Source organism: Dermacentor andersoni, chromosome 9, assembly GCF_023375885.2.
Source record: "Dermacentor andersoni chromosome 9, qqDerAnde1_hic_scaffold, whole genome shotgun sequence".
NCBI lineage: Eukaryota > Metazoa > Arthropoda > Arachnida > Ixodida > Ixodidae > Dermacentor > Dermacentor andersoni.
The window spans coordinates 69,313,505-69,339,993 of NC_092822.1; the positions used below are offsets into that span (position 1 = coordinate 69,313,505).

Here is a 26,489-nt window from a genome sequence, read left to right on the forward strand (position 1 = left end):
TGCACTGTGGCCTCATTACCCAAATATATTATAGGCTTAGTCAGCGCGGATGTACTTGGTATTGCAGGTGGGGCTCATAATCGCCTCTACTAAAGTACCAGGGCATGGTGCTTTAATTCACATCGGACGTGAACATGCCTGAAATGGAATCTACACTTACACAAGACACACTTGAGCTTTCTGCTGTAACCTGAGTATGCATAGTATGCGGGTAGGTTTTTGCAAACAGGTGAGCCAATGCAGCTCAACCACTTCCTATGTGTGCTGTCTTAATCACAGTTACAAAAACAAGGAATGTGTGATTTCACTTGCTCTGGGCGAATTCTAATAGGCGTATGAGACGGCTGTGCTCGTACACACAGGATGATGTAGCATATTGCACGGATCGCGTCATTGAAACGATTTTATATATATATATATATATATATATATATATATATATATATATATATATATATATAGAGAGAGAGAGAGAGAGAGAGAGAGAGAGAGAGAGAGAGAGAACTACTTTATTTTTCCCATAGTATGATTGAGAGGGGGCTCTTCAGTGCCCTCCTGCCGCTCCACCTTGGGGTTGGCCCAGCATGGTTCGGCAGTGCAACGTTAAATTTTGAGATCACTCCTGGCCTAGGCGCGTGTCAAAGCCCTTCTTCAACGAATGCAGCTGAAGTCAGCCACCGTGAATGAGGTGGGATGGTAAGTCACCGGGCGTTCGGCTGGGCACGTCCATGGGATTTGGGAGATGCTCGGATGGCCTACACAGTGAATGCATATGTGTGGGTCGTCGGCGGTAATGTTACGCAGGAAGTGAAATCGCACAAGTATGGGCACCGTATTCGTTTGTGTTTGCCATATGAGTGTTTATTAGCGGTGGGTGAGTTCAAGTGCTAGAGGCGGGGAAACGCTCCTAGACAATCTGCAGGGCTTTGTAGTCGGGGCATCCGTGAGTCGCATAGTGGGGTTAGGCACTGTGATTCTGGGAGCCTGGAAGACAACTTCTCGGGCAACCTGGCTTACCCCCTCATTGCCGAACATCCCAGTATGGCCTGGAGTCCACACTAGGTCTATGTGGTAATGCAGGTGCGTCTTTTGGAAACAGAGGTGGGAAGATCATCACACAAAAGTTTTTGACACATGTCCATGCGGTCAGTGAAAATAATAGAAGGATGCTGTGGACGTCATGTAGGTAGATTTGCAATGGCGTATGCGATAGCATGAAACTCTGCTGTACAGCAGTCTCCGATAGAAACGGGTGGGTGTATGCAATAGTTGTAAGTGCTGTTCCATAACTTCAACCGCCGATCCTGCTTCTGTTGTGCTGCCGTGCGCAAACGGGCATGTCCGGTTCGGGTATGTGATGATAAGGCAATGATAGTCTGCGAGTCCCTGTTCATGCCTTCCTTTGTGCTTGACCGGATGCATGGTTTTCGTTTTTTTTTTTTTTTGGGGGGGGGGGGGGGGGGGCGCGGCGCTAACATCCAGATAGATTCGAGTGTGGAGTGGTAACGGCAGGGTAAGAGGTGTGGATTGGGCTCGGAGCTAGTAATGGAGTTGGGCCATAATATGTCTGCCTTACTCGGTGAAGGAGAGGTGTACCTCTTGTCTACGCTTATGAACGAACATGAGTTTATAAACGGATTTATTACATCCTATGTGCGTGAGTAGGCGACACCTGGTGCTGAACGTTAGGGCGAGGAACAGTTTTGTGCATTCTCAGAGAAGAGCACCTAATTTGGAGATTTGCTGTTTCGTAAGTCTTATGTACGGGAGATGGTAGGGGAACCTGGAGATTAAATGTGCGTTGCCGAGACGCAGCATGTCTGCTTCTTCCTGACCGACAGCATGCGTAGAAACACGACGGAGCATGTCCTGCCTGTTGAGAAAGCTTCTCACTGTGTGGCTCCATCTCTGCCTGTTTAAATATATGTAGTCCTAGTAATCGGGTGAATAGCCAGACAGCGAAATTTTAAATGCAACTACTCACGCTCTTCAAAGTATTAGGCGTCTATTTGTTCTAAATTATGCTGATCCATCACCGACGCCCTGTTCACACGGCCGCTTCAGAGCACCTACGCAGGCGGCGTTGCTGGACAACGCTATGAACTTTCACTTCCACAGTCGTACAAACTCCTCGCTGGATTCCAGCGTGGATGCGGTAAAATGCAAGGCGAAAAGCAAGAAATTACGGATTACTAGGTTACAAATTCGGCAGAAACTGTCGCAGATGCTCTTATAAGCCTATGGATATCATGATTAGACGTCCCATCCGAGATTACAACTGATAGAGGCCGACAATTCGTGAGTGCACTCTTCCGATAACTTACTAACCGCCTCAGCGTACATAATGTGAAAAGGACTGCGTATCATCCGCAAGCCAACAGACTGTCCATCGTCTACACAGACTACATAAGTTAGCACCCATGGCCCATGGCGACTCGGCAGACTGGGTTGATGTCATTCCAGTAGTACTTTTGGGTCTCCGTGCTGGTCTTAAGGAAGACTTGCAGAGTTCCTCAGCCCACCATGCCTCTTCCAACCGAATTCGTCCAGCCTATCTCCCTCTCCACAACCTGGGACGCGCCCTCATTCCTCCAACGACTTTCAACACGCTCACCGCGCTTCGACCCCGCCCAGCCTCGCCACAAGACCGCAGAAGCACCCTTCACCTTCAAGGACATAAATACGAGATCCCATGTTTTGCTGCGGACCCACGTCACTCGGCGGTCGCTGGAGCCTTCATATGCTGGCGAAAGTCTTAGGTGTCTATGTTGGCGGTGCCCTTGGTAGTGACCTTAGCCAAACGGCGCCGTGACGGAAAATGGCCTGTGCCGCAAAAAGTATACAATCACGTCAACCAGCGATGCGTAAACAAATGCTCAAATTGACGTCAAATTTCTCATGACAGTTCTTGTAAACAAAGTAAATTAGTGCTTTTGAGAAGAACGTTTATTACATGTTGGTGCGGGTGGGAGTGTAGCCCAGGCCTCCTGGGTGCGAGACGCGCGCACTTCCCTGAAGCCACGGCTGCTCCACGGTTCTGGCTCACTAAAGTTGTGCCTAGTGCGTGCCTCATTTCACACGTCACGTGGTCACACAGACGCGCTCAATGCACTGCTCGCACGTTTGTTGCTGTCCTCTTCTACCCCTGGCTCCGACGCCGCTGATCATAGTGCCCCTCGCGCTCGTGCCACTGCTCGCGCTTGATCGTGACAGAGAGTGTGCCACGTGTGAAATCAGGCCTTGACGTTTTACAAACGTGTACGACTTGCTTAATTTTTTTTAGACTACTACCCAAAACACTTCACAGTTAACGTCTGTGACAAGCCAACAGTCATTTCCGTTGACAGACTCAGACCTGAATCATCGACAGCACCGCCATTCACAGTTTTGGCAGTGCCCCATTTTATGCACGTCCTACTCCCTCGCCACCACTGTCTGCAGCCCCTTGACGTTAAAAGCGCGTGCACTGCAAAACAGGCTCCGTCTCTCTAGGCGGGGGCCCCCTGTGGCGAAGTCTGGCCACGGAGGGCGCGGTCCCGGCAAAAGAAGAGGCGCGAGCTCTACGTTCGGAGAAAATAAAAAGCAGTATGAAAGGTTAGCCTTGCAAAGAAGCTGGTGTCTTAGGTCTTTCCTGTCATCGCAACGAAGGAAAGCGGCTCAATGAAGTTCTGTGCTCCATTTAAGCATACAAGAGAGAGTAAAAATTACGCTTTAAGATAAATATTTTAATGGCGGCTACCACATAGGCTGCATTTCAGCATCACGGTGTCAGCTTTCACTGCCGCCGCCAGAAAGACTTAGTTGACCTCCAACGCGAGCCGGCGGAGAAGAAGACGAAGGCGCTTCTATGCGCACGTATGCGAAACGGGGTCCGCTATATTGTGTTGTTTCGTCAGGTTCCCTTGGTCCTAGGAAGGAACCGATTGCATCCTCACGTTCAACAAGTCAAGCGGCATCGACGGACACCGCTCCCACCTCGGTACGTCGAATTTTGACCGCTTTCTCAACTGAAAACCGCCGTTAGGCATAGCTCCTGTCTGAAGTGGTCGGGGCCGGACCGGCCCACGACACCACGCCAACATGGAAGTCGTCGTGGAGGGGACGCCAATCACCCCCGAAGACCTCGCAGATAAAGGATGGCGCACGCTGCAGCGCGACAAACGTTCCCAATGCAAGTCAGCGATAAGTTCGCCCCGCGAGAAGGCGAGCACGGCCGGAGTCGTTGTTAGGCCGAACCCGGCTCGACGTCCCAAGCACCCGAGGGAGCCCCCTATCCCTCCGCACTACTTCAAAGTGGTGTTGCGAATCAGCGGTGGTTTTAATGTGTCCGGACAACGCCCATCAGCCGTCATGGAGGCATTGTGTGTTTCCACGGGACTGTCAAAGCAAGCTTGCGGCAAGGACATGGTACGTTTGGACGCCGTTCGTTGTCGTGGGTACCGAGGATGGGGACCGAGCCGACAGTTACGCGACGCTATCGACGCTAAAGGTGGGAAGTCAAACCTATCCGATTAATGCTTACTTCCCAACTGAAGATCAAGGGAAAGGCATTATTTGCCAAATTCCTCCGCACCACACCCAACAGCAAATTCAGGAGAATCTGTCCGAGAGCGGCATGAATCCCGACATAGTGGGGTTCCGCCGTCTAGGCGAGTCCGAAACCGTCCTGCTGGTCTTCAGGATACAGGAAGTTCCTCATTACGTCATGTACGGCGGGGCATGGCACCGATGCAATTTATTCCGGCGCAGAGTACAAGCCTGCTTGATTTGCTACCAGACCGGGCATCGAGAAGACGTCTGTCCGAATCGAGGCACGACCAAAAAGTGTAGAGAATGCGGAGCACCCGACACGACCGACCGGCACGAGTGCACGCCACATTGCCTATTGTGCGGCAAGAGCCACGTCACGGGAAGCCGGGAGTGCCGGAAGAAGTTTGAGACCCCTTTCATCATCCGCCAGCGCCGACGCCAGCGCCGCGATCGGCAGGCTCGAGAGCGGGAAGAGCAGCTTCAATCACCGCAGCCACGGGGCGACGACCACCGCAGCCGGTCTAGGGAGAGGCGCTCGTCGCCAGTCTCCTTCGCGGACGGGGAGTCGACCGGTGACGGCGGCGCCACGGCCGGAAGACGTCGGTCTACCAGACGGGGTCGGAGCCGGAGCCGAGGTCGGAGCCGGAGCCGCTGCGGCCGGTCGAGATCGCGGAGCGCCCCGAGGCAGCAGCCGGGGGGCCAAGCCAACCGTGGAGGCCGGGGCCAACAGCAGCATCAGCAACGAAACCAACAAGGAGCCCAATCACAGGTGACGTCCCAAAGAAACTGGGCCAGCATAGTGGCAGGGAGGGGGAGCGAGGTGCATCCCGAAATAGTTACACTTGACACAGTTAAGACTCTACAGCAAACCATCCAAAACATGCAGACAAAGATCGCACAACAGGATATAAAGATCCGCGCCTACGAGAGGGGTTGCTTCCCACAACCAATGGACAGGGACCGACACCCTAGCACGGCAACCAGCGCCCTATCTGTTCCCTCACCGACTTCGGTGCCTATTAGCATACCAACAACTACCGAAAGTGAAGAGTCCGATATGGACTCCCAGGGTCCACCAAACAAACGAAAAGCCAGCCTCATTCACAGGACTCCCACTACAGCCCCAATTGAGGACGCAGACCTAATGAAACGCGTAGAGCAACACGTTGAACGCGCGGTCAAGGCGGCCATGGACGCCATCCTTCCTGCGATTTTTGAACGCTTCCAGCAGTTAGAGAACCGCATGACGGCACTCGAACAGAACCACAACACGCTAGCCGCACAGGTCGCACAAATCGCGCAATACATCCCAAAATTAGCGCCCGTCCAGCCGGAGCAGACTCTCCCTCACCCCGCGGTCGTTCCTCAGGTGGCACCCGTCAGCGCAGCGGCGGTCCTCCGCCCTTCCCGCCTGGACCTGGCCGTCCACACACTCCCCAACAATCAACATGGCTGTAACAACCAATAGCACCTATCACGTTTGGCAGTGGAACTGCCGCGGATTCAAAAAGAAGAAGGCCAACCTTCACCAGCATCTTAATAACACGGCACAGCAAGAATCCTACAAACCTGATATCATAGCGCTGCAAGAAGTCAACGTGGAAGCCGGCCTCTCCTTTTACCGGGCTTTCCATTGCCGTAACAACTCCAAGAAAGTCACTACGCTGGTTCGCCGAGAACAGGTGACGGCGATCCACGACATCGAAACTTCTCCCCCCTCGGGCATCCCCCACGTTTTCGTGGAGATCATCCCGACGCGCACGTCAGATCCCAGCTTATTCATCCTCAACGTATACGTCGCCCCGCATGCAGACCCGAAGCTCGATGCGCTTTTTCGCTCGGCCCTCAAAGTCAGCCGCGACTGCCCCCTGCTCATCGTTGGGGACTTCAACGCCGGTCATACTCTGTGGGGATACCTGGGCGACACCCGCAAGGGTAGACATCTAGCAGAAGCCACGCAAGAGTCGGGCCTCACGCTAGTCAACGATACTACCACCCGCACCAGAATCGGCAGCCGAGGTCAGGTAGACACTAACCCGGACCTGACGTTCGTCGTCCACTCGCAAGACTACGCCTGGACGAACACCGGCGAAACTCTGGGAAGCGATCACTGCATCCTTCACACGGAAATCTATGCACGCGGCAAGCGTCGGCGGAAGCATCGCTTCTCGGTTACAAACTGGGACAAATTCCGCGAGTCCAGAAGAATGCGAGCCAGTGAGGGATCCATCGCCAATATCTCATCCTGGACGAGCCAACTCCTGGCCGACGTGGAAGAGCATACGGAACATCTTGACCCGGAAGACGCCCCGGAAACCTCCAACGTCGACAGCAGGCTGCTCCACATGTGGCAGGCAAGATCAAGCATGCTCCGGCGTTGGCAACAGCAGGAGAAAGATAACCAAGCCCTAAAAGAAAGAATCACTAGACTCGACGCAGAGATCTCCGATCACGCGACCGAGGTCACCCGGCAGCAATGGTACCAAATATGTGATCGCATGAGGGGACGCCTCAGCGCAGCCCGGACGTGGCTCCTCCTACGCCACCTCCTGGACCCGGACACCACCAGGGCCGAAGGCAGAAGAAACATGGCCAAGTTAATCCACAGGCATGCTCAGGACCCGGGGGCGTTCCTGGCCGAGATGCGAGACAAGTACATCGGCCCGCAACTCAAGACACCATTACCTGCGGCCTACCAGGGCCGACCGAACGCGCACATAGACGAAGACATTACGTTCGCTGAGGTGTCGGCAGCCGCCTACAAGCTGCGGACGAATTCGGCGCCGGGTTCGGACCGCGTTACCAACAAGATCCTACGCAACCTGGACGAGGCCGCAATGGAGCAGCTCACCGAGTTCATTAACGAATGCTGGAAGACGGGCGCCATCCCGGAAGAGTGGAAGACGTCAACGATCGTCTTTATACCAAAACCAGGCAAACCACTCAATGCGGACAACCTCAGGCCGATTTCACTCACATCATGCGTCGGCAAACTGATGGAGCACGTGGTCCTAGACCGTCTCAATGAACACGTAGAAGATGGGGACGAGTTCCCCCACTCTATGTTTGGTTTCAGGCCACACCTGTCCTCCCAAGATGTGCTCCTTCAGTTAAAAAGGCAGGTGATGCAACCCGAAAGTCCGGCGGACGCTCGCCGATTCCGGTGCCTCCTGGGCCTCGACCTGAAGAAGGCCTTCGACAATGTCGCCCACGCAGCGGTGCTCGAGGGCCTGACCCAACTGGGTGTCGGAAACCGAGCATACCAATACGTCCGAAACTTTCTCACCGACCGGAAGTGCCGGATCAAAGTAGGCGAACATGAAACTGAATTTATAGAGCTGGGGAGCCGAGGCACGCCGCAGGGATCAGTCATCTCCCCTTTTCTCTTTAACGCGGCGATGCGCGGGCTCCCGGAATTGCTGTGCTCTATCCCTGGGCTTCACCACAGCCTCTACGCTGACGACGTGACGTTATGGGCAGCGGCGGATGATACACAAACTCTTCAAGAGATCATGCAACGCGGCATCGACGTCGTACAAGCTTATGCGGAGTCGAGGGGCCTGACGTGCTCACCGGAAAAATCCGAATACCTACTGATCAAGCCCGGCAGAAGTAGATGTCCCAGGGGATTACCACGGAGAAGGTGCTTCCTTGAACTTAAGGTCGGAGAACTTACCATCCCGGAGCGCCCCAGTATCAAAATATTGGGGCTAGACTTTCAGAACACGCTGCGCTGCGGGCTCATGTTAAAGAAACTCCAGAGGGCGACCAACTACACACTACAGCTCGTTCGCGGGTGGCTAATCGGCACCACGGCATGGGCGAGGGCGATCTGCTTCGGCTTGTGCAGGCATACATAACCAGCAGAATCATGTACTCGACACCATATGTCAAACTCGCAGCCACGGACTTAGCCAAATTAAACACCATGATCCGACGAAGCACAAAGGCAGCCTTGGGCCTTCCGGACCACGCGGCCACCGCAAGGCTAGAGGCCTTAGGCATGCATAACACGATCGAGGAGCTCTTAGACGCTCACCACACAGCCCAAGTCCGTCGTCTCTCGCTAACCCCGGCTGGCCGCACAGTCCTCCGGAAGCTCAGTCTCGAGGCTATCCCCGAGGGGACAGAGTACATTACGATTCCGCGAAAGGTCAGGGGGCATATTTATGCCCCACCTCTACCCCGCAACATGGACCCCGAGTTCCATCAGGGCCGTCGGCAGGCCCGCAGTGAAGCCATTTGGCGACGCTACGGCTCGCAAGATGGAGTGCTCTACACAGACGCAGCCAGACACCCTCGGGGCGACCTCATGACCGCGGTGGTAGCGGATCACAACGGAGGACTGATAGAATATACAACAATCACGGCTGGCCGAGTGGTGGAAGCGGAGGAAACCGCGATTGCCATGGCCATGCATGCGGAAGCGAATACCGTCATCAGCGACAGCAAGCAGGCCATCGGCAATTTCGTCCGTGGTAGAATTTGCAAACAGGCGTACCATGTCCTCAAACGACGCCCCCTAAGCGGCTTGAAAACCCTCGTGTAGACCCCCGCTCACGCGGCTGTGCCCGGCAACGCGTCGGCTCACAGTTTGGCTCGAGATCTCGCGCGCCGAGCCTCGTCCGCGGATGCGGACGGCGTGAATGAGCAGGAGAGACACGAGGAACCCTGCGAGACTTATTATGAAATAGCTCATCGGTATCGCTTGAGGCGTCGCGCGCTTCCACCACCGGCCAAGCAACTCGACAAAACACAAGCGGTCGCGTTTCGGCGACTTCAGACAAATACATACCCACACCCAAAATACATTAACAAAATCACAGGGGGCAGGGAAAGCGACAAATGTAGGCTCTGTTCAGAAACAGGAACACTAACACACATAATGTGGGAATGCACCTCGCTACCGTTCTCTCATCCCCCCGTCAGCAGCGAGACTGACTGGACAGCCTGGCTCAGTTCCGGGGACGTCGACCGACAACTTGAACTGGTGGACTGGGCGGAAAAGGCCAAGCAGGCCCAGGGCCTTACTTGAGCCCTAACCCTCAGCCACGTCCCTCTTTACCCTTCCCCCTTTTAATAAAGTTTATCACCACCACCACCACCGGCACAACGCGATTGGAGAAATTAAAAAAAAAATTGGCAGTCTTGCTCAATGTCGAAGCGCTGGCTGTGGTAACAAGGATTAGCTTGCGCGCGAGTTCCTTGGACGGCGTTCCAGCTATAATGCAGGCCCGACTAACGCGGACGTGACCTACGCGGGTGAGCCAAAACTTCTGGCACCATTGAAAACTTCACATATTTATGCCAATCTGACAATTGATACATCGAAGCATTATACTCATGTCCTCACACCCTTAAAAATACTAGCATTTTCTTTGCTACCTAACAGCCTTCATTGAGGACAGCTTTCGTTGATCTGCATTTGAGAGCGGTGTTGGCTGTAGCTGTTCTTAGCGACAGCTTCCAAGCCCGCTTCGTTGCAAAAAAAAAAAAAACACTGTGTGCTTTAACCATCGCAACCACTTAAACTCAACTGACCTGTAACTTGGAGGCAGCTAACGACAACCAGAGAAACAAAAATTTGGGATCACACGTAAATTAAATGACCCATACAAGTTGTGCATTCTGGTGTGATAGAGGCAAGCTCACATATTTGTAATAATAATTTGTTAGCATGCAATTGACTTTCGACGCAGTGAAACAGGCTACGTTTCGGTTACATTGTCTTTCGGCCACGCTGTCGCACCCTGGCCTTCACTACCTTCAGAGAACCATTGTAGAACTACCCTCATAGCTACGGTGCAAAACGATTTGTATGCTATACCCTATAAAAATTGCATACTGGTTCATTAGGGACGCAGTGGTGGAGGTCTTCGGAATGAGTTGGACCACCTGGGGTACGTACCGCATACGTGGTATACGACCGATTTTGCATTACATGGCGCCATTAGGAGAAGGCTTTGGGGGCGGGGGGGGGGGGGGGTTGAGTGAATTGTAGAGCCAATCAAACATGCAAGGCTACGGTCACAAGCACAAGCAGTAGACAGGGATCCACTGCAATGGGCTCACGAATAAACGCGAAACCTACGGTGAACGTTACCACGCATGACGAACGAGAGCTGCGGTGAAGCCACGCTCGCGATGATTGCGCATCGGTGCTGCGTGCCCAGGGCATTGCGTGGCGTTTTCATTGCCTCTCCCTCTGAGTGTACTGAAGTAAGCAGACTCTACCCTCTTCAGATGTTGAGACAGTCATGAACAAGTTATTATACTGTTTTATGGAGGCATATAACTGCACGTAGAAGACTAAAAATAATATATCTATTAGAAAGGCTGACACTACCGCCTATTTTGGGAAAGGATAAGAAACGCCACTGTTTAGCTGAAAGTGGATACCTCTTACCAGGCCTAAGATCAGTAGCGACCTTGTGTCAAAACAGCGAGCCATCGTCATTGGCAGGGCCGTTCACTCTTCCGAAATTCGTGCGACACTTGTGTGGTGCTTGCGTGCGTATTGCGCCTAGCAGAGTCAATGCACGCATCACACTTCTTTTTTTTCGATATCTTTGTCGTTGCCCTAAACTGTGGAGATCAAGCTTCCCACTGAAGGATGCTACAGCTGCCGACACAATAACAGAGCCACGACACTACAAATAAAGCAGCGACATGAAAGAGACGATAAAACAAAACCGCACAGTTACGAGGCTCAGCCAGTGGCGTGTCATGGTGGTCGTGCACATACCGCAACATATTCCAGAGTTAGATCTCTCACCGGAGTTTTGCCCATCCCTATCTCAAGGTTTTTGCAAAAGCTTACATTCCCGCGATATTATCCCTTAGGGCAATGTTCCCACAGCGGTAGCAAATGGGTGCCGCAGCTCGGTTATCGCAACACAACAGCTTTTATTTAAACGCGTAAAGGTGGCCGTAGTAAATGATCAGATAGGAAGTCGTGACACTCGCTACAGTTTTGATAGGCCGTGATATGCTACAAATGTTGTTACAACGCTCATATAAAAAATGAATTATTTTCGGCGGTTTTCGGTGCGTTCTGGCGGACATCAACCTCAACGAAAACTAGTCGTCATGAAGCACCATAGCCGTTAACATAGTCGCCATAGCCGTTAGCATTTCAAAAGCAGCTGCGAAATTTCTTGCCGTCACCATATGCGTCGCGTGTTGTGTGGCAACATCAGGGGCTTAGGTGGATAACAAACATCAACATCCAAATTTAGACGCGACATACTCACTGTTTCTCCAATTTATGCGGTGAAGCAAAACAATACGCAAGACCTGCGTGGTCACCGATTTGCTTGCTCGCATCAGTGTTAATGTCGTGCAGAGGTTAAAGCTTGCTGCTCCGTTTCTCATCTATAAATTCGTGATAGCGGGAGGGAGTGAGGCGGGGGTGGGGGGTAAGGGGGAGGTTCTAAAAAGTGGCAAAGGCGGAACATTTCGATTGTTGTAACAGTTTCAGTTCGTGCTCCATACCTTGAGGTTATCCACGATAGTCTCGTCTGGCTGGACGTCATCGTGGATGGAGACCAGCACGTCTTTGTAGCCGCCGTCGGACTTGTCGATCGACAGTGCGGCCACGTTCGCAAACAGGCCCACGAGCACAAACACTTCAGCATTGTGCTTTGCCATGCTCTGGGTTTCTGTGGAGCGAAAGCGATTGGGAGATTAGATAATCATATTGTTATAGCACGCAAACATGACCACTAGTTCAGAATGATTATTTGTAAATTGTCCGCAGGGCCTTCTTTTACGCTCCCCGCCCACCGAGACAGCGGTTCAGTCCGAACATGAGATAAACTGTCACTCAACTCATGCAGCTCACTTAAGATAGCTAAGTTTTCTCACAGGAAAGTTTTGCAACATATTGCCACGTGCGTTTATTTCGACGCGAGCGGCGTCGCTTGACGCGTTTCGATCATGGTCGCCAAATGTATAAATGCGGGGCCACCGCTTGCGCTGGCTCGTTCCGACGAACACCGTAGCCGCGCTTGCTGCTTTCGCCGTCACCGAGTTGTTCGCTTGCTTTAGGGCAGCAGTTCGCCCCAATAAAATCTCCTCAAGTTTACCGCCGACGCAGTGTCCCTTTCTGTATGCCTGCGTGCCGGGCAGCTCACCGTCACCTACGTGACACTATAATAGGGGAGGAGGAGGAGAAGAACTGACGCATAGCTTGTGCAGTTAGAAAATTCCTGCCAAGATTTCAAAGCTACAAATACCAGATTTCTTAAAGCCCGTGTTAAAGCTATATATCGTCATGTACGAGATGAATTCGTTGGCAGGAAGAGACGCAAAACAAAGAATTCTTTTTTAAAATAAGGGAAGGCAAAAATATGCGTGCGATATAAGAACCCGGCGGAACCAATGAGCTAGACTATTATTTGAGCAAAATATCTCATGAGGTAAAATAAGGCAGCATAGGAGAGCTCCGAAGGAAAAAAAATGACCAGAGAATTATTCCAGTGAAATCAAAAGTATATGCAACAAAAGCAAGGAAAGGATTATCAGACTAATCGTTATCTCATGCAAAAACAAGATATTCCGCACTGAGCAAAAATCATCTCCGTGGCGAATGCATAGTGCCGAGGACAAAAAATAATCTAATAAGGATGGAACATCCAAGCCCATCGCAATCTGTCAAAGTGCAACTTCGGGTGAAGATCGAATGCGCACGCATTTAAAATCCGACGTGCATATAAGCGCTCAGTCTTGCAGACAACTGGCTGCGCCTCGACAGGCCAGAAAGGCGCGCTGTTGTAGCAAAATATCGCGATTTCATTCTGAGGGCAAGTCATGCATCGGCTATAATGTAGCTAGATTGTTAAACAGAAACCGCTCCCAAAACGGTAGCTCGCAGAATCAAGACCAGATCGACTAGGCCTTTCGCACACAGTACCTGTGATAAGTACCTGAGATGCAGCGATGGTGTAGAGGTAGAGCATCCGCCTCGCATGCAAGAGGACCATGGTTCGAATCCACCACCGGATTCCACCGGATTTTCCACCGGATTAAAAACAAACCACGTGTTGATAAAATTGCACAAACAGGCCTGGAGTGCGGCCTGATCCCGGTGACCAAAAACCGGTAACGTACTCCCTCACCAGAGCAGGATTGGCCACCCTGGTGCAGTACTTGGCCACAACCTCCCATATGAACACAACAATCAAACCCCGACCCCCAGTCACCAGCAGCTGCGAAGCAACTGACCACGGCAGCGGTCAGACCTGCAACGCAGCAGAGGGTGCTAAGAATCCCTGGATTCGGACAGGCCGCCATTGGAATCTGAACCTGCAACGTTTAACGCTAGAACGTTATCTAGTGAGGCGAGTCTAACAGTGCTATTCGAGGAATTAGAGGGCAGTAAATGGGATATAATAGAGCTCAGTGCAGTTAGGAGGACAAATGAAGCATATACAGTGCTAAAAAGCGGGCACGTCCTGTGCGACCGGGGCCTAGCGGAAAGGCGAGAAATAGGAGTCGGATTTCTCATTAATAAGAATATAGTTCGTAACGTATAGGAATTCTATAGCATTAACGAGAGGGTGGCAGGCCTTGTTGTGAACCTTATTAAGAGGTACAAATTGAAGGTCTTACAGGCGTACGCCCCTACATTCAGTCATGATAACGAGGAAGTCGAAAGCTTCTATGAAGACATGGAATCGGCGATGGGTAAGGTCAAAACAAAATACACTGTACTGATGGGCGACTTCAATGCCAGGGTAGGCAAGAAGCAGGCTGGAGACAAGGAAGTGGGGGAATATGGCATAGGCACCACGAATAGCAGGGGAGAGTTATTAGTCGACTTTGCAGAACAGAATAAGATGCGGATAATGAATACCTTCTTCCGCAAGCGGGATAGCCGAAAGTGCACGTGCAGGAGCCCGAATGACGAGACTAAACATGAAATAGACTTTATACTCTGCGCTAACCCTGGCATCATACAAGATGTGGACGTGCTCGGCAAGGATGGTAAGAACTCGAATTTGCCTAGACTTGAGGAGGGAGCGGAAGAAACTGGTACATAAGAAGCCGATCAATGAGTTAGCGGTAAGAGGGAAAATAGAGGAATTCCGGATCAAGCTACAGAACAGGTGTTCGGCTTTAACACAGGAAGAGGACCTTAGTGTTGAAGCAATGAACGACAATCTCATGGGCATCATTAAGGAGTCCGCAATAGAAGTTGGTGGCAACTCCGTTAGACAGGAAATCAGTCAGCTATCGCAGGAGACGAAAGATCTGATCAAGAAACGCCAATGTATGAAAGCCTCTAGCCCTACAGCTAGAATAGAACTGGCAGAACGTTCGAAGTTAATCAACAAGCGTAAAACAGCTGACATAAGGAAGTATAATATGGATAGAATTGAAGATGCACTAAGGAACGGAGGAAGCCTAAAAGCAGTGAAGAAGAAACTACGAATAGGCAAGAATCAGACGTATGCGTTAAGAGACAAAGCCGGCAATATCATTACTAATATGGATGAGATCGTTCAAGTGGCTGACGAGTTTTATAGAGATTTATAGAGTACAAGTGGCACCCACGACGATAATGGAAGAGAGAATAGTCCAGAGGAATTTGAAATCCCACAAGTAACGCCGGAAGAAGTAAAGAAAGCCTTGGGAGCTATGCAAAGGGGGAAGGTAGCTGGGGAGGATCAGGTAACAGCAGATTTGTTGAAGGATGGTGGGCAGGTTGTTCTAGAAGAACTGGCCACCCTGTATACGCAATGCCTCATGACTTCGAGCGTGCAGGAATCTTGGAAAAACGCTAACAAAATCCTAATCCATAAGAAAGGGGACGCCAAAGACTTGAAAAATTATAGACCGATCAGCTTACTGTCCGTTGCCTACTAAGTATTTACTAAGGCAATTGCAAATAGAATCAGGAACACCTTAGACTTCCGTCAACCAAAGGACCAGGCAGGATTCTGTAAAGGCTACTCAACAATAGACCATAATCACACTATCAAACAGGTGATACAAAAATGTGCGGAATATAACCAACCTTTATATATAGCTTTCATTGATTACGAGAAAGCGTTTGATTCAGTCGAAACCTCAGCAGTCATGGAGGCATTGCGGAATCAGGGTGTAGACGAGCCGTATGTAAAAATACTCAAAGATATCTATAGCGGCTCCACAGCCACCGTAGTCCTCCATAAAGAAAGCAACAAAATCCCAATAAAGAAAGGCGTAAGGCAGGGAGATACGATCTCTCCAATGCTATTCACAGCGTGTTTACACGAGGTATTCAGAGACCTGGATTGGGAAGAACTGGGGATAAGAGTTAATGGAGAATACCTTAGTAACTTGAGATTCGCTGATGATATTGCCTTGCTTAGTAACTCAGGGGACCAAGTGCAATGCATGCTCACTGACCTGGAGAGGCAAAGCCGAAGGGTGGTTCTAAAAATTAATCTGCAGAAAACTAAAGTAATGTTTAACAGTCTCGGAAGAGAACAGCAGTTTACGATAGGTAGCGGGGCACTGGCAGTGGTAAAGGAATACATCTACTTAGGACAGGTAGTGAATGAGGATCCAGATTATGAGACTGAAATAATCAGAAGAATAAGAATGTGCTGGGGTGCGTTTGGCAGGCATTTTCAGATCATGAACAGCAGGTTGTCATTATCCCTCGAGAGAAAAGTATATAACAGCTGTGTCTTACCAGTACTCACGTACGGGTCAGAAACCTGGAGACTTACGAAAAGGGTTCTACTTAAATTGAGGACGACGCAACGAGCTATGGAAAGAAGAATGATAGGTGTAACGTTAAGGGATAAGAAAAGAGCAGATTGGGTGAGGGAACAAACGCGAGTTAATGATATCTTAGTTGAAATGAAGAAAAAGAAATGGGCATGGGCAGGACATGTAATGAGGAGGGAAGATTACCGCGGTGGTCATTAAGGGTTACGGAGTGGATTGCAAGGGAAGGGAAGCGTAGCAGGGGGCGGCAGAAAGGTAGGTGGGCGGATGAGATTAAGAAGTTTGCAGGGACAACATGGCCACAATTAGTACATGACCGGGGTAGTTGAAGAAGTATGGGAGAGGCCTTTGCCCTGCAGTGGGCGTAACCAGGCTGATGATGTTGATGATGATGACCTGTGATAAAATAAAGTCGTGTCCATCTATGCTAAAAAGCACTAACTGTGGAGGCCACAAAGACAGGTCAAATTTGCCGCACCACAGAAATAGTTTTGAGGTTCTCAAAAGTACAGGCAGGACAATATCTCGCCTTCATGGTGTTTGCATATTTCGTAGAACTACTATTTTCATGAGCCAATAGCCTAGTTAGGGTGATACACATTTACCGTAATTTCCTGAAGCAGGGCCCATGCCATCCAGAGCCAGGCTTCTGTTGGAAGCGAATAAATATTCGGCAAGCAAGTCACTGCAGCGCTCAGTGTGGGTTAAAGGACGGCCTACGTGAAGCCAGCACGGCCTTTTCCTTGGACATAGAGGACCTTTATTGCTCAATTCCCCACGACCAATTGTTTGTAGCGGTGCGTGAAGTGACTGAACTTAGTGGGGAGGTTCGTTTTCAAAACCTATTAGGCATGAATACTGAAGCGTTTTTTGAGCTTCTGTCCTGTTATTTAGACTCTACCCTGGTCGAGCTTAAAGGTCACGTATTTTTACAAAAAAAGGGGGCTTGTATTGGGTCTAGCGTCGCCCAAGTGCTATGCATTGTTTTCCTGGCAAAAATTGACAGCCTCATTTTCACATCTTTGAACAACGATCATGTGGTCTATGTGCTTAGATATGTTGAAGATTTTTAAAATCTTTTTAAGGAATTCAATTCACCAGGAGGCATAGCAGATAGTGTAGCACAGGGTATTTTATCTAGCTTTAAGGAATCCTCTCGCGATTTAAATTTCACCTAGGAACTGCCGGATAACAAAAGCATTAGGTTCCTCGACTTGCGACTAACCTTTCACGACGATGGCCATGTCTACTGGATGCTTTCACACCGGACTGAAAAAGCACTAATGCCGTATGATTCTAATCGGTCTAAACTGGTCAAGAGGGGTGTAGCGGTTGGACGCCTTCTGGACGCAGTGCAGAAGAGCTGCTGCCACCACATGGCATCTAGCCTGAAACAGCACGTGGAGAGGTTGCTCGCAGCTGGTTTCCCTTTCTCGCTCATTAGGGCTGTTGCTGAAACCGGATTGCGGAAAGTGAAGGGTCTTGCATCCCAGACGTCACCGACATCAGAGCGAGGGAAGCAACTACAAGTAATGCCATACGTTCATAAACTCTCCCACAGTATTAAGAAGGCGGCTTAAAGGCAAGGTGTAAGCGTTGTATTTTCCGCACCTTGCAAACTGGCTAGCCTGCACGCGAGGATTGGAAACGAGGGGACAAAGAGAGGGCACTGTAAAATTGAACTCGTGACACCCTACATCGAGTGCAAGACTGGTGTTTACTGCATTCCGTTGGCTTGTGGTAAAGTCTATATAGGCCATACAAGTAGGTGGGTTAATAAGCGCTTGCAAGAATATAACAAATCCTAAAACAGGGACCAGGCCAGAAATTTGGCAGTTCGGCTGCAATAAGTGCAAAAAGAAGTGCGGCATTGTTTAGTCGTGTGACCATTTTAGGGAGGGCTAAGACTTGACACGAGCGGGAAATCTTAGATGCCTTACACAGTGGAAAAGAGCAAGCAGATTGTGTCAGTGATAAGTCTGTGTTCAACGATCAATGAACGTGCTTACCTAACACGTAGGTAAGAGGTTTGTGCACGGGTCTTGGAAGGAGTATAATTTGCCCATGCGTCGGCTGTTTTCGTGCGGCAATGTACTTTTCGAGGTATAATCAATGCACATGTTTTGGGAGGAGTTGAAGAAGCGCATGCGTAGGAGGTTATGTGCCGCAATACAAGTTCCAAAAAAGTACAGTTGAAAGTCCAGCGTCCGTCTCTGTCTAACGCCTTTTCCTTGCGTGCGCGTCCTTTGTGTTTCGCTGGTACCCCCTTTTTTCAAGTTCAGTTTGACAACCTAGCTTTAAACACCGAAGGATGGAAAAGTGTAGAGCCCCCAACTGGTCCAAAAGATAAATCACCTGAGAATCGACTGCAGTGCCAAGGGACAAGAAGCGTCGCGTCCACTTGTTCCGTCCTCTTCCTTTCTTCTTGCTTCAATACAGCTATTGGCACTTACCCACTGCTGGCGAGAGACGACAAGCGAATTGTAGAGGAGACATTTAAAGAAGAAGACGCTATGTGGGAAGGCTAAATGTTACGTTCCTAACATTCTCATGAAATAAAGACTCGCAGCATTGAAATTAAAACTGCGGAACTCGGAAAGAAGAAAAATCTCAGGGCCAAAATGAAAAAAATAGCCACTGTCAAGAGAGACTAACCAAGCAGCCTAGTAATAAAAAAAAAACTTTGGAGGAATAAAATGATTTTGACAAAGAGAAGGAATTATGAAGATCAGCAAATGGATATTTTCGGGAAGGTAACGGGACAGTCTGGTCCTTTCTCAAAGGAAGTCAGAAGTAGCAAACCAACTCTCATGCTCTTGACAATCATGGTTTTTAAACAAGTGGCCGATATTAGTCGCAGTGGCAGAGACAAAGAAACTTGTGTTGGGAGAATGAACACATCTTCAATCATTCCAGAGCGAGAAGAAATTGAGGAATGCAGGAAAGAAAAATGAGAAATATGGTGAATTCCGAATGGAACTAATTCAATTTTTGAAATGAAAATTGCGTGACACATAAAAAGCCGCTTTAATGATGCAAGGTATAAAAAATTATTCCGAAACAAACTGCGCATAGAAAACAAGGCAATATTAACAAGGTAATATTTTTTTCTATCCTTGAGTTCAACGCTAAGGCTTCAAACTCCAAGGAAGCTCAGCCCACTAAAATGAATTACCTTTACGATCACTGCAAGCTACGTAAACAGGATTTGTACATGTCATTTAATATATGCCGAATTTGACGAAAAAGAAATGTTAGGATATGCGTAAAATGCTAGACTGATAAGGATGTGCAGATAAGCTTGCATCAGCTCAAGCAGACTAGATAATTTGTCACTGCCTGGTTTCGAAGGGCCCGCCAAGAGGTCATCATCATGTCAGGGGGTGGAAGCTGAAACAGGTTCGGTCGCGAGGGTAGAACAACGCGAAGGAAGTAAGGACAGCTCGCGTGGCGAATGGTGGGGCACCAAGGGGTCGCTTGCTTTTCACCACATCCTCTCCTTTTGTGCTTTCTCAGAACGCCTGGTATGCGCGAGCGACTTTGACTCAAGTACTGTCTGTGCAAGTCTCTATACCCTCTCTCCCTTCCCTCTATTCCCCTTCTCCCTTTCCCCAGCGTAGGGTAGCCAACCAGACTCCTGACTGGTTAATATCCCTTCCTTCCTTCCTTCCTTATATCCTCTCTCACTCTCTCTCTATCTATCTCTCGCCTTCAGCCTAGAGTTATACCGCTCGACCCTGGCATCATAAAGGATGTGGACGGGCCCGGCAAGGTGCGCTGCAGTGACCACAGGATGGTAAGAACTCGAATTAGCCTAGACTTGAGCAGGGAACGGAAGAAACTGGCACATGAGAAGCCGACCAATGAATTAGCGGTAAGAGGGAAAATAGAGGAATTCCGGATCAAGCTACAGAACAGGCATTCAACTTTAACTCAGGAAGAGGACCTTAGTGTTAAAGCAATGAACGACAATCTTCTGGGCATCATTAAGGAGAGTGCAATAGAAGCCGGTGGTAACTCCGTTAGACAGGAGACCAGTAAGCCATCGCAGGAGACGAAAGATCTGATCAAAAAACGTCAATGTATGAAAGCCTCTAACCCTACAGCTAGAATAGAACTGGCAGAACTTTCCATGCTAATCAGCAAGCGTAAGACAGCCGACATACGGAAGTATAATATGGATTGAATTGAACATGCTCTCAGGAGTGGAGGAAGCCTAAAAATAGTGAAGAAACTAGGAATAGGCAAGAATCAGATGTACGCGTTAAGAGACAAAGCCGGCAATATCATTACTAATATGGATGACATAGTTCAAGTGGCTGAGGAGTTCTATATAGATTTATAAAGTACCAGTGGCACCCACGACGATAATGAAAGAGAGAATAGTCTAGAGGAATTTGAAATCCCATAAGTAAAGCCGGAAGAAGTAAAGAAAGCCTTGGGAGCTATGCAAAGGGGGAAGGCAGCTGGGGAGGATCAGGTAACAGCAGATTTGATACGGCAGTATGCCGCTGCCGTAGTTCCGCACGACGGATGCCAACAGCATAGAGCCGCGGTTACGTGGAGAATCGAGACAAACTTCGGAGGTGCGTTGTTCATAAATGTACCGTGCTTGTAATCAGCCAGGGAATTTTTAAAATACTGATTTATTGTTAACTTTGAGGCTCTAACTTACTAATGTTTGAACGCGGGCTGGTTGGTTCTTCGGCCTATTTTGACAAAGAAACAGCGCATAGACGAAAAAGCGCCCTATTTTCGGAAAAAAGACGTAATTCCATTTCCATTCCGGGCAAAAATTCCCATTGCATTCCACCAGCATTGTTGCCATTCCATTCAGGGGTCGCGAAAATGTGGAATGATTCTGGAGTCATTCCAATTCCGGAGTGGTAACTCCGCATCACTGGTTTGCAGGCAGCCGCTTGTAATTGATCTGCGTTCGTGGAAGTTTCCATTTATTGCCTCAGCATTCCTTTGCCGCGGAAGCGAAATTTTGTTATATTGAAATCGCATACAAACTCGCTTTGTTATGCTGAGGTTCTAAATACATCGTGTTCTATGGACAAGAGGTAATGAAAAGTTAAATATTTTGTTATATCATGAATTTCGTTATACTGAAGTTCGTTATATTGACGTTTAGCTGTTTAGCGTTCATCGAGTGGCTTGTATTGGTGTGGCACTTCAAACCAAACTCTTCTAGCAAGAACTGAGTGAACCATTTCTTGACTGGTTTTGAAATGTCCACATCAGTGGCAGAACGAGAGGGGGGCTGACCGGGCTTTGGTACAGAGCACTTCACGGGCCTGATTTTCCGGCTCGGACCCGGTCCGGGTTGGCTTTATGAAGCCCGAGCCCAGCCTGTGCTCGTGATATCAAGCCCGGGCCAGGGCCGTGGTTCCAAGTGAGGGCCCGGCCCGGGCCCAAGTGTTCATTACTAAGCTTAGCCAGGGTCCGCGTGTGTACCAGGCCTGGCTCGTAAGTAAAAAAATATCTTTACTTACAAATTGTACCGTATGTGTCAGCCTCACCTTCTTAGGGTCTAATCAGCCGCAGTGCATAAGCAATAAAAGACTGAAATATTTGTTTCTCCCATGGGAACATCAGTGATCTGGCCCATTGCCTGTGCTGTATTTCCCCGCTTGTGCGCATGTCTTTACCTTGATCGTACGATTTTGTCATATGAGGTCATTTAGCATGCAAATATATATATATATATATATATATATATATATATATATATATATATATATATATATATATACACACAAACAGGCAAATTCAGGGGCATATACTGCATAAAATAAATGGACAAGTACAAAGAGACACCCCTTGCATTGGTGCTAAAATAATATGAGTATAATAGTACCGAGAGTTCTAATAATGCAATCGCAAAAGCCATAAAAGGGAAATGGGTTGAAGAGCCTTTCTTTTTTTTTTTGTATAATTTTTTGTATATTACGCGGACACAATGTTCGTTCTTGAGGAAAAGAAAAAACTTACTAGCTTCATCTCACGAGCTCCTGCTCGTGAGTCCGCGTGCTGCTTCCGCGCATGCTCACACCGTGCTCCCGCATGGGTTGCAGAAAATAGTGCTAGCTTTTCCTCCTTCCCCACAAGAACCACTTCTCTCTCTCTGTTTTCTTTGCTAAGGTATACTGAAAGCCAACTCTTCCCACGTGTTACTTGAGCTTGGCGCAGAATGCCTTGGACCATGCAATGCATAATGTTCATGTATGATCAAAGGCACTATTTAGGCCCTTTAATGAGCGGACCCGAGTCCTGTCCAGGCCCGTGGCTTCAAGCTAGAGCCTAGCCCGAGGCCCGGCGAAAAACTCGTCGGACAACCCGGCCCAGCCCCTGGGCCGGCCCCGTGCTTTCGGGTCAGCCCGGGCCCGTGCAGGCGTATGGTGCAGTTGAAGGCGTATGGTCGTATATACGTTGTGCACTTTGCATATATGGCAATGCCTCCTGCTCGTGAGTCCGCGTGCTGTTTGCAAACGATTCCAGAATACCTATCCATTTAAAACAATACATCTTCACTGATTTATTTCATTCACTATTATTTACGATTTTTATTGTTAGAGGCGGAGTGCTTCAATTAAGCCTGCTTGACCTCCGCCACGGGTCGGCCCGGTATTGCAATATCCGCGGGGCCGGCCCACGCTCATGTTTTTTATTACGACAGCAATTATATGAACACTCCAGGCTCGTTTCTGCCGTCGCCGTTACGTTCCATATAAAGTCCAAGGGCGATAACATTGTCGCCGCGCGTCATATGCTGTGCGAGTGAAAGCGTGTGAGAGTGAGCTGACAATGCCGGCTCAATCTGGTGCGCGTGCGAAGGAAGAAAGCGGATAACAGACGCGCCGTCTTCCGTCTCGCGAAAGACCGCAGAGGTATGGAAGGAAAGCAGGGAGGTGGGGCGGCGTTGTGCTCGGCAGCGAATTTCGCGACTTGGCGCATGGGGAACTGACGATCCCGGCTCAATTTCACGCGCCATATATAGATTAGAGGCAAGTGGTGAGGCAAGGAGGGGAGGGGCCGGGGGTGTGGTAGAGAGGTAGGAGGCACGACGTTGAGCTGCGGCAGCAACTGCATATTTCGCAACCATGCGCAAGGGGAACTGACGATCGCGGCTCAATCTCGTGCGCCATATTGGCCTCGAGCTCCACCACTGGAAAAGCTGGCGCCACCGTCGGCGTGACGTGCTATTAGGGATCACGTGGACATAGCGGCCGCGAAACGAGAGTTTATATTCCCTCGTACGCTGCGGTCCTCATTTAGTGGCGAGATTTTCCCGCTTCGAGTGTCTCCTTTACAACGCTTGAAAGCACTAGAATAGGTAGTGGCTGCCTTTGAAGGCGCGCAACATGGTAGGCTACTGCTCGGTGCCGCAGTGCCGGACGTACGCAACGGTGCCCGGTGTCAGCCTTATTCACACGTAGCCGCAGGACAAGAAGCTGCGTGAAGCTTGGCTCGCGAAACATAAAACCGGCAAACAGTCATCGGCTACAACTCGGGTATGCATCAAGCACAGACGCGAGGAACATTTCTGCTACTGCACCGGGTCTGCGATGTTCGGAAAACGCGCGCTGAGACGCTCGCCCGAGTCCGCTGCCCGACTAATCTCACGACGGTTTGGTCTATGAACTCGTCGCTGCTATAGATACTGGCAAGTTCACTGGAATGGAAAGGGAGCGGTAAGACGCACATTAAAAAAAGGCATGGCAAATGGTCATGTTCGTACGTGTTATGAATTAATGCGCTGGATTACAAAAAAGCAGCAGCGGGAATCGTACGCTGAGAACACCGATAAACATACAGTGCGACGCAACTCGAGAAATAATATGGAAACGTCCAAAAATTTAGAAGAAAAAAACAAGATTGAATCGTCGCGACGGCACATCACAGTCCCCGTAGGCGTCGAAGTCTCTACAATGAAATTATTTTTGAACAGCTCTGATAGCATCCACGCAACAATGGTTACTTGTATACTGTCAAATTCTCATATTCTGCGGCCTAAAGCTCATGGCACGGTGCGAAAACGCGCTCGCAGCGAAAGCAAAACGTGCGCAGACATGCCTGCAGACGCGCAGTCGGTCGCTGCGAACCCGTGCGATCGCTGCATTGAGGCTTCATTCTGTTATGCCCCATTTGGTTATACAGACAGCCCACTCTAACGACATATTTCACATAGTTTACTCTCGGCGTTTGGCTACCTTTCACGCAAGAAGCCGGTTTGGGAGACTCCATCGCGGCGACCGCGCGCAGTGGCGTTCACTGTACGTATTCGGTAAATAGATAGCGTCTGTAAACGATTCTGTGCTTTCAGTTTGCCCAACATTATTATTTAGACAGTAAAAAACTTCTCTCGTTTCGAAAGTAATTACCCAAAGTCCGGGAGAGCTCGCGCGTGGTGTTTTCAGTGAGTGCGGACAGCAAAACCTACGAGCAGGGTTGCCGTTGGGAATTTTTCAAAAAGAGCCAGAACTGAGGCTAAAAGTAGCCAAAAGTAGCCACGCCACCTGGTCTTGGCGCCAAATTTGTAGCCAAGTAGAAAAGTACCATTATTATAAGCAACTTTTATTAATGAACAATAAATAATATCATTTTGAATCAACACAAGAACACAGAGTAAATAAAGAGCAAGGAAATTTGGTTCTCTTGCTTGGCCTTCAAGCATCAGGTACGTTGCAAATAAATAAAAGTTCAGTCCGCGTAGTTTATCTAGAGTAGATAGTGTTCATGCCGGAGTAATTTTGGCACATTCTATTCAACAACTCAGCAGGAACGTCAAACGATGATGCTGTTTTTTCTTGAAGTCGTAGCCCAAATTTGATTCGCAGAATCGCCATGAGCAAGTCCAGCTTCATTTTGTTACGGATCTCTGTTTTCGTCAAGTTCACGCAAGAGAACACGCGCTCTGCATCAGCGTTAGAAATTGGAAGGGTAAAAATTTTCAGTGCTCCTTGCGCCAGGTGTTGAAAAGGGCATTCGCCGCAAGGGTCCTTGTACGATGCCGCTGCGTGCCAGAAAGTCAAACATGATGCGCGATCAAGTGCACCGCTAACACTCTGCAGCTGGCGTATTTCAGACTCCAGTTCGATTGAGGAACATCCAAAAAAATGCAGCGGTAGCTTCATTATGCATTCACGGCTCTTAGCACTTTCTATGCCATCGGGATTTATGGCACACAGTCTTCGAAGTGCAGAGGAGGCATTTGGAAGTCGCTGCTGCAGTCCCATCGCCATTTGCCTCAAGAATTGGAAACAGCGCTCCCTCACGGCCCGTTGGTCTTCAATAGGGACTAGTGAAATCTTCTCTCTGAAGACGTCACCTAGGTCCACTACCTCTGGTTGCAGGAAAATCGACGTCATTTTTGCCAGGTCTAGCGACAGCAGACTTGCCGTTGTGTTGTGCCTCAAAACTGATGGATTCAAAATCCGCCTAAGAATTTCCAAATACAAATTTTCTAGCTCTTGGAAGACAACCAGTGGGTCAGTTGTGTTTGTTTGGAACATTTTGTTCACTCGCCTAACGTTACGGAGAACTGAGGCAAGAAACACGAGGTAAACATAATTTTTTCTGTCTCGATACATCTCTCGTAAAATGCGCACGTTGTAGCTGCGATCTTCTGCTTTCTCAAAAAACTCTTCGAGACTGGTACTGCGCCAAAATTCTTTCTATAGAGTCTGCAATAGCAAGCCATCTCGTCTGCGAAAGCGACAGAACCTTGGGCGGTGGATTTGCACTTTCATCTTCCACTGTCATACTGGCATACAGTCTCTTATAAGCATCTTGCCGGCAGCTGCTGTGTGCAAAGTAGTTGTAGGTTTCTCGCACTAAGTGCTCAACCGCAGAAGGAATCGCCTCCATCGACTTGGATGCCACAAGGTCCAGGCTGTGGCAAGAGCATTTGATCAGAATCAAGTCTTTGTTGTCCTCACTAAGACGACTGAACAGAGAATTGTGTTTGCCGCACGTGGCATTTGCACCATCGGTGCAGAGTCCGAGACAGTTCTTAATCGATAGGCCGTGCTTGTCCAACGTCTTCAATACCGTGTCGTGAAGCGTTTCTGCCGTTCCATCAGACAGCTCTACGAGATCAAGAAGGGTGGTTGCAATCCTGTTTTCTTCTAAACTCAGAAACCGCACAACCATGCAAAGTTGCTTTGTCGTGGATACATCGGTTGATTCATCCACCATTAGAGAATAGCTGGAGCCGTTCAGTTGTTTGTCCA

The 26,489-nt window shown here is 49.3% G+C and overlaps 1 protein-coding gene across 1 annotated transcript in view; it reads right to left on the bottom strand.

Annotated features, from left to right (window-relative positions):
- The window catches only part of LOC129384082 (calcium-activated chloride channel regulator 2-like), a 46,869-nt gene extending 34,515 nt beyond the window's left edge, over positions 1 to 12,354 (bottom strand). The window contains exon 1 of the mRNA XM_055069193.1: positions 12,025 to 12,354. Coding sequence (XP_054925168.1) covers positions 12,025 to 12,180 — 156 coding nt within the window. The 5' untranslated portion in view covers positions 12,181 to 12,354. The remainder of the gene's footprint in view (positions 1 to 12,024) is intronic.
- Between the last annotated feature and the right edge of the window lie 14,135 nt (positions 12,355 to 26,489).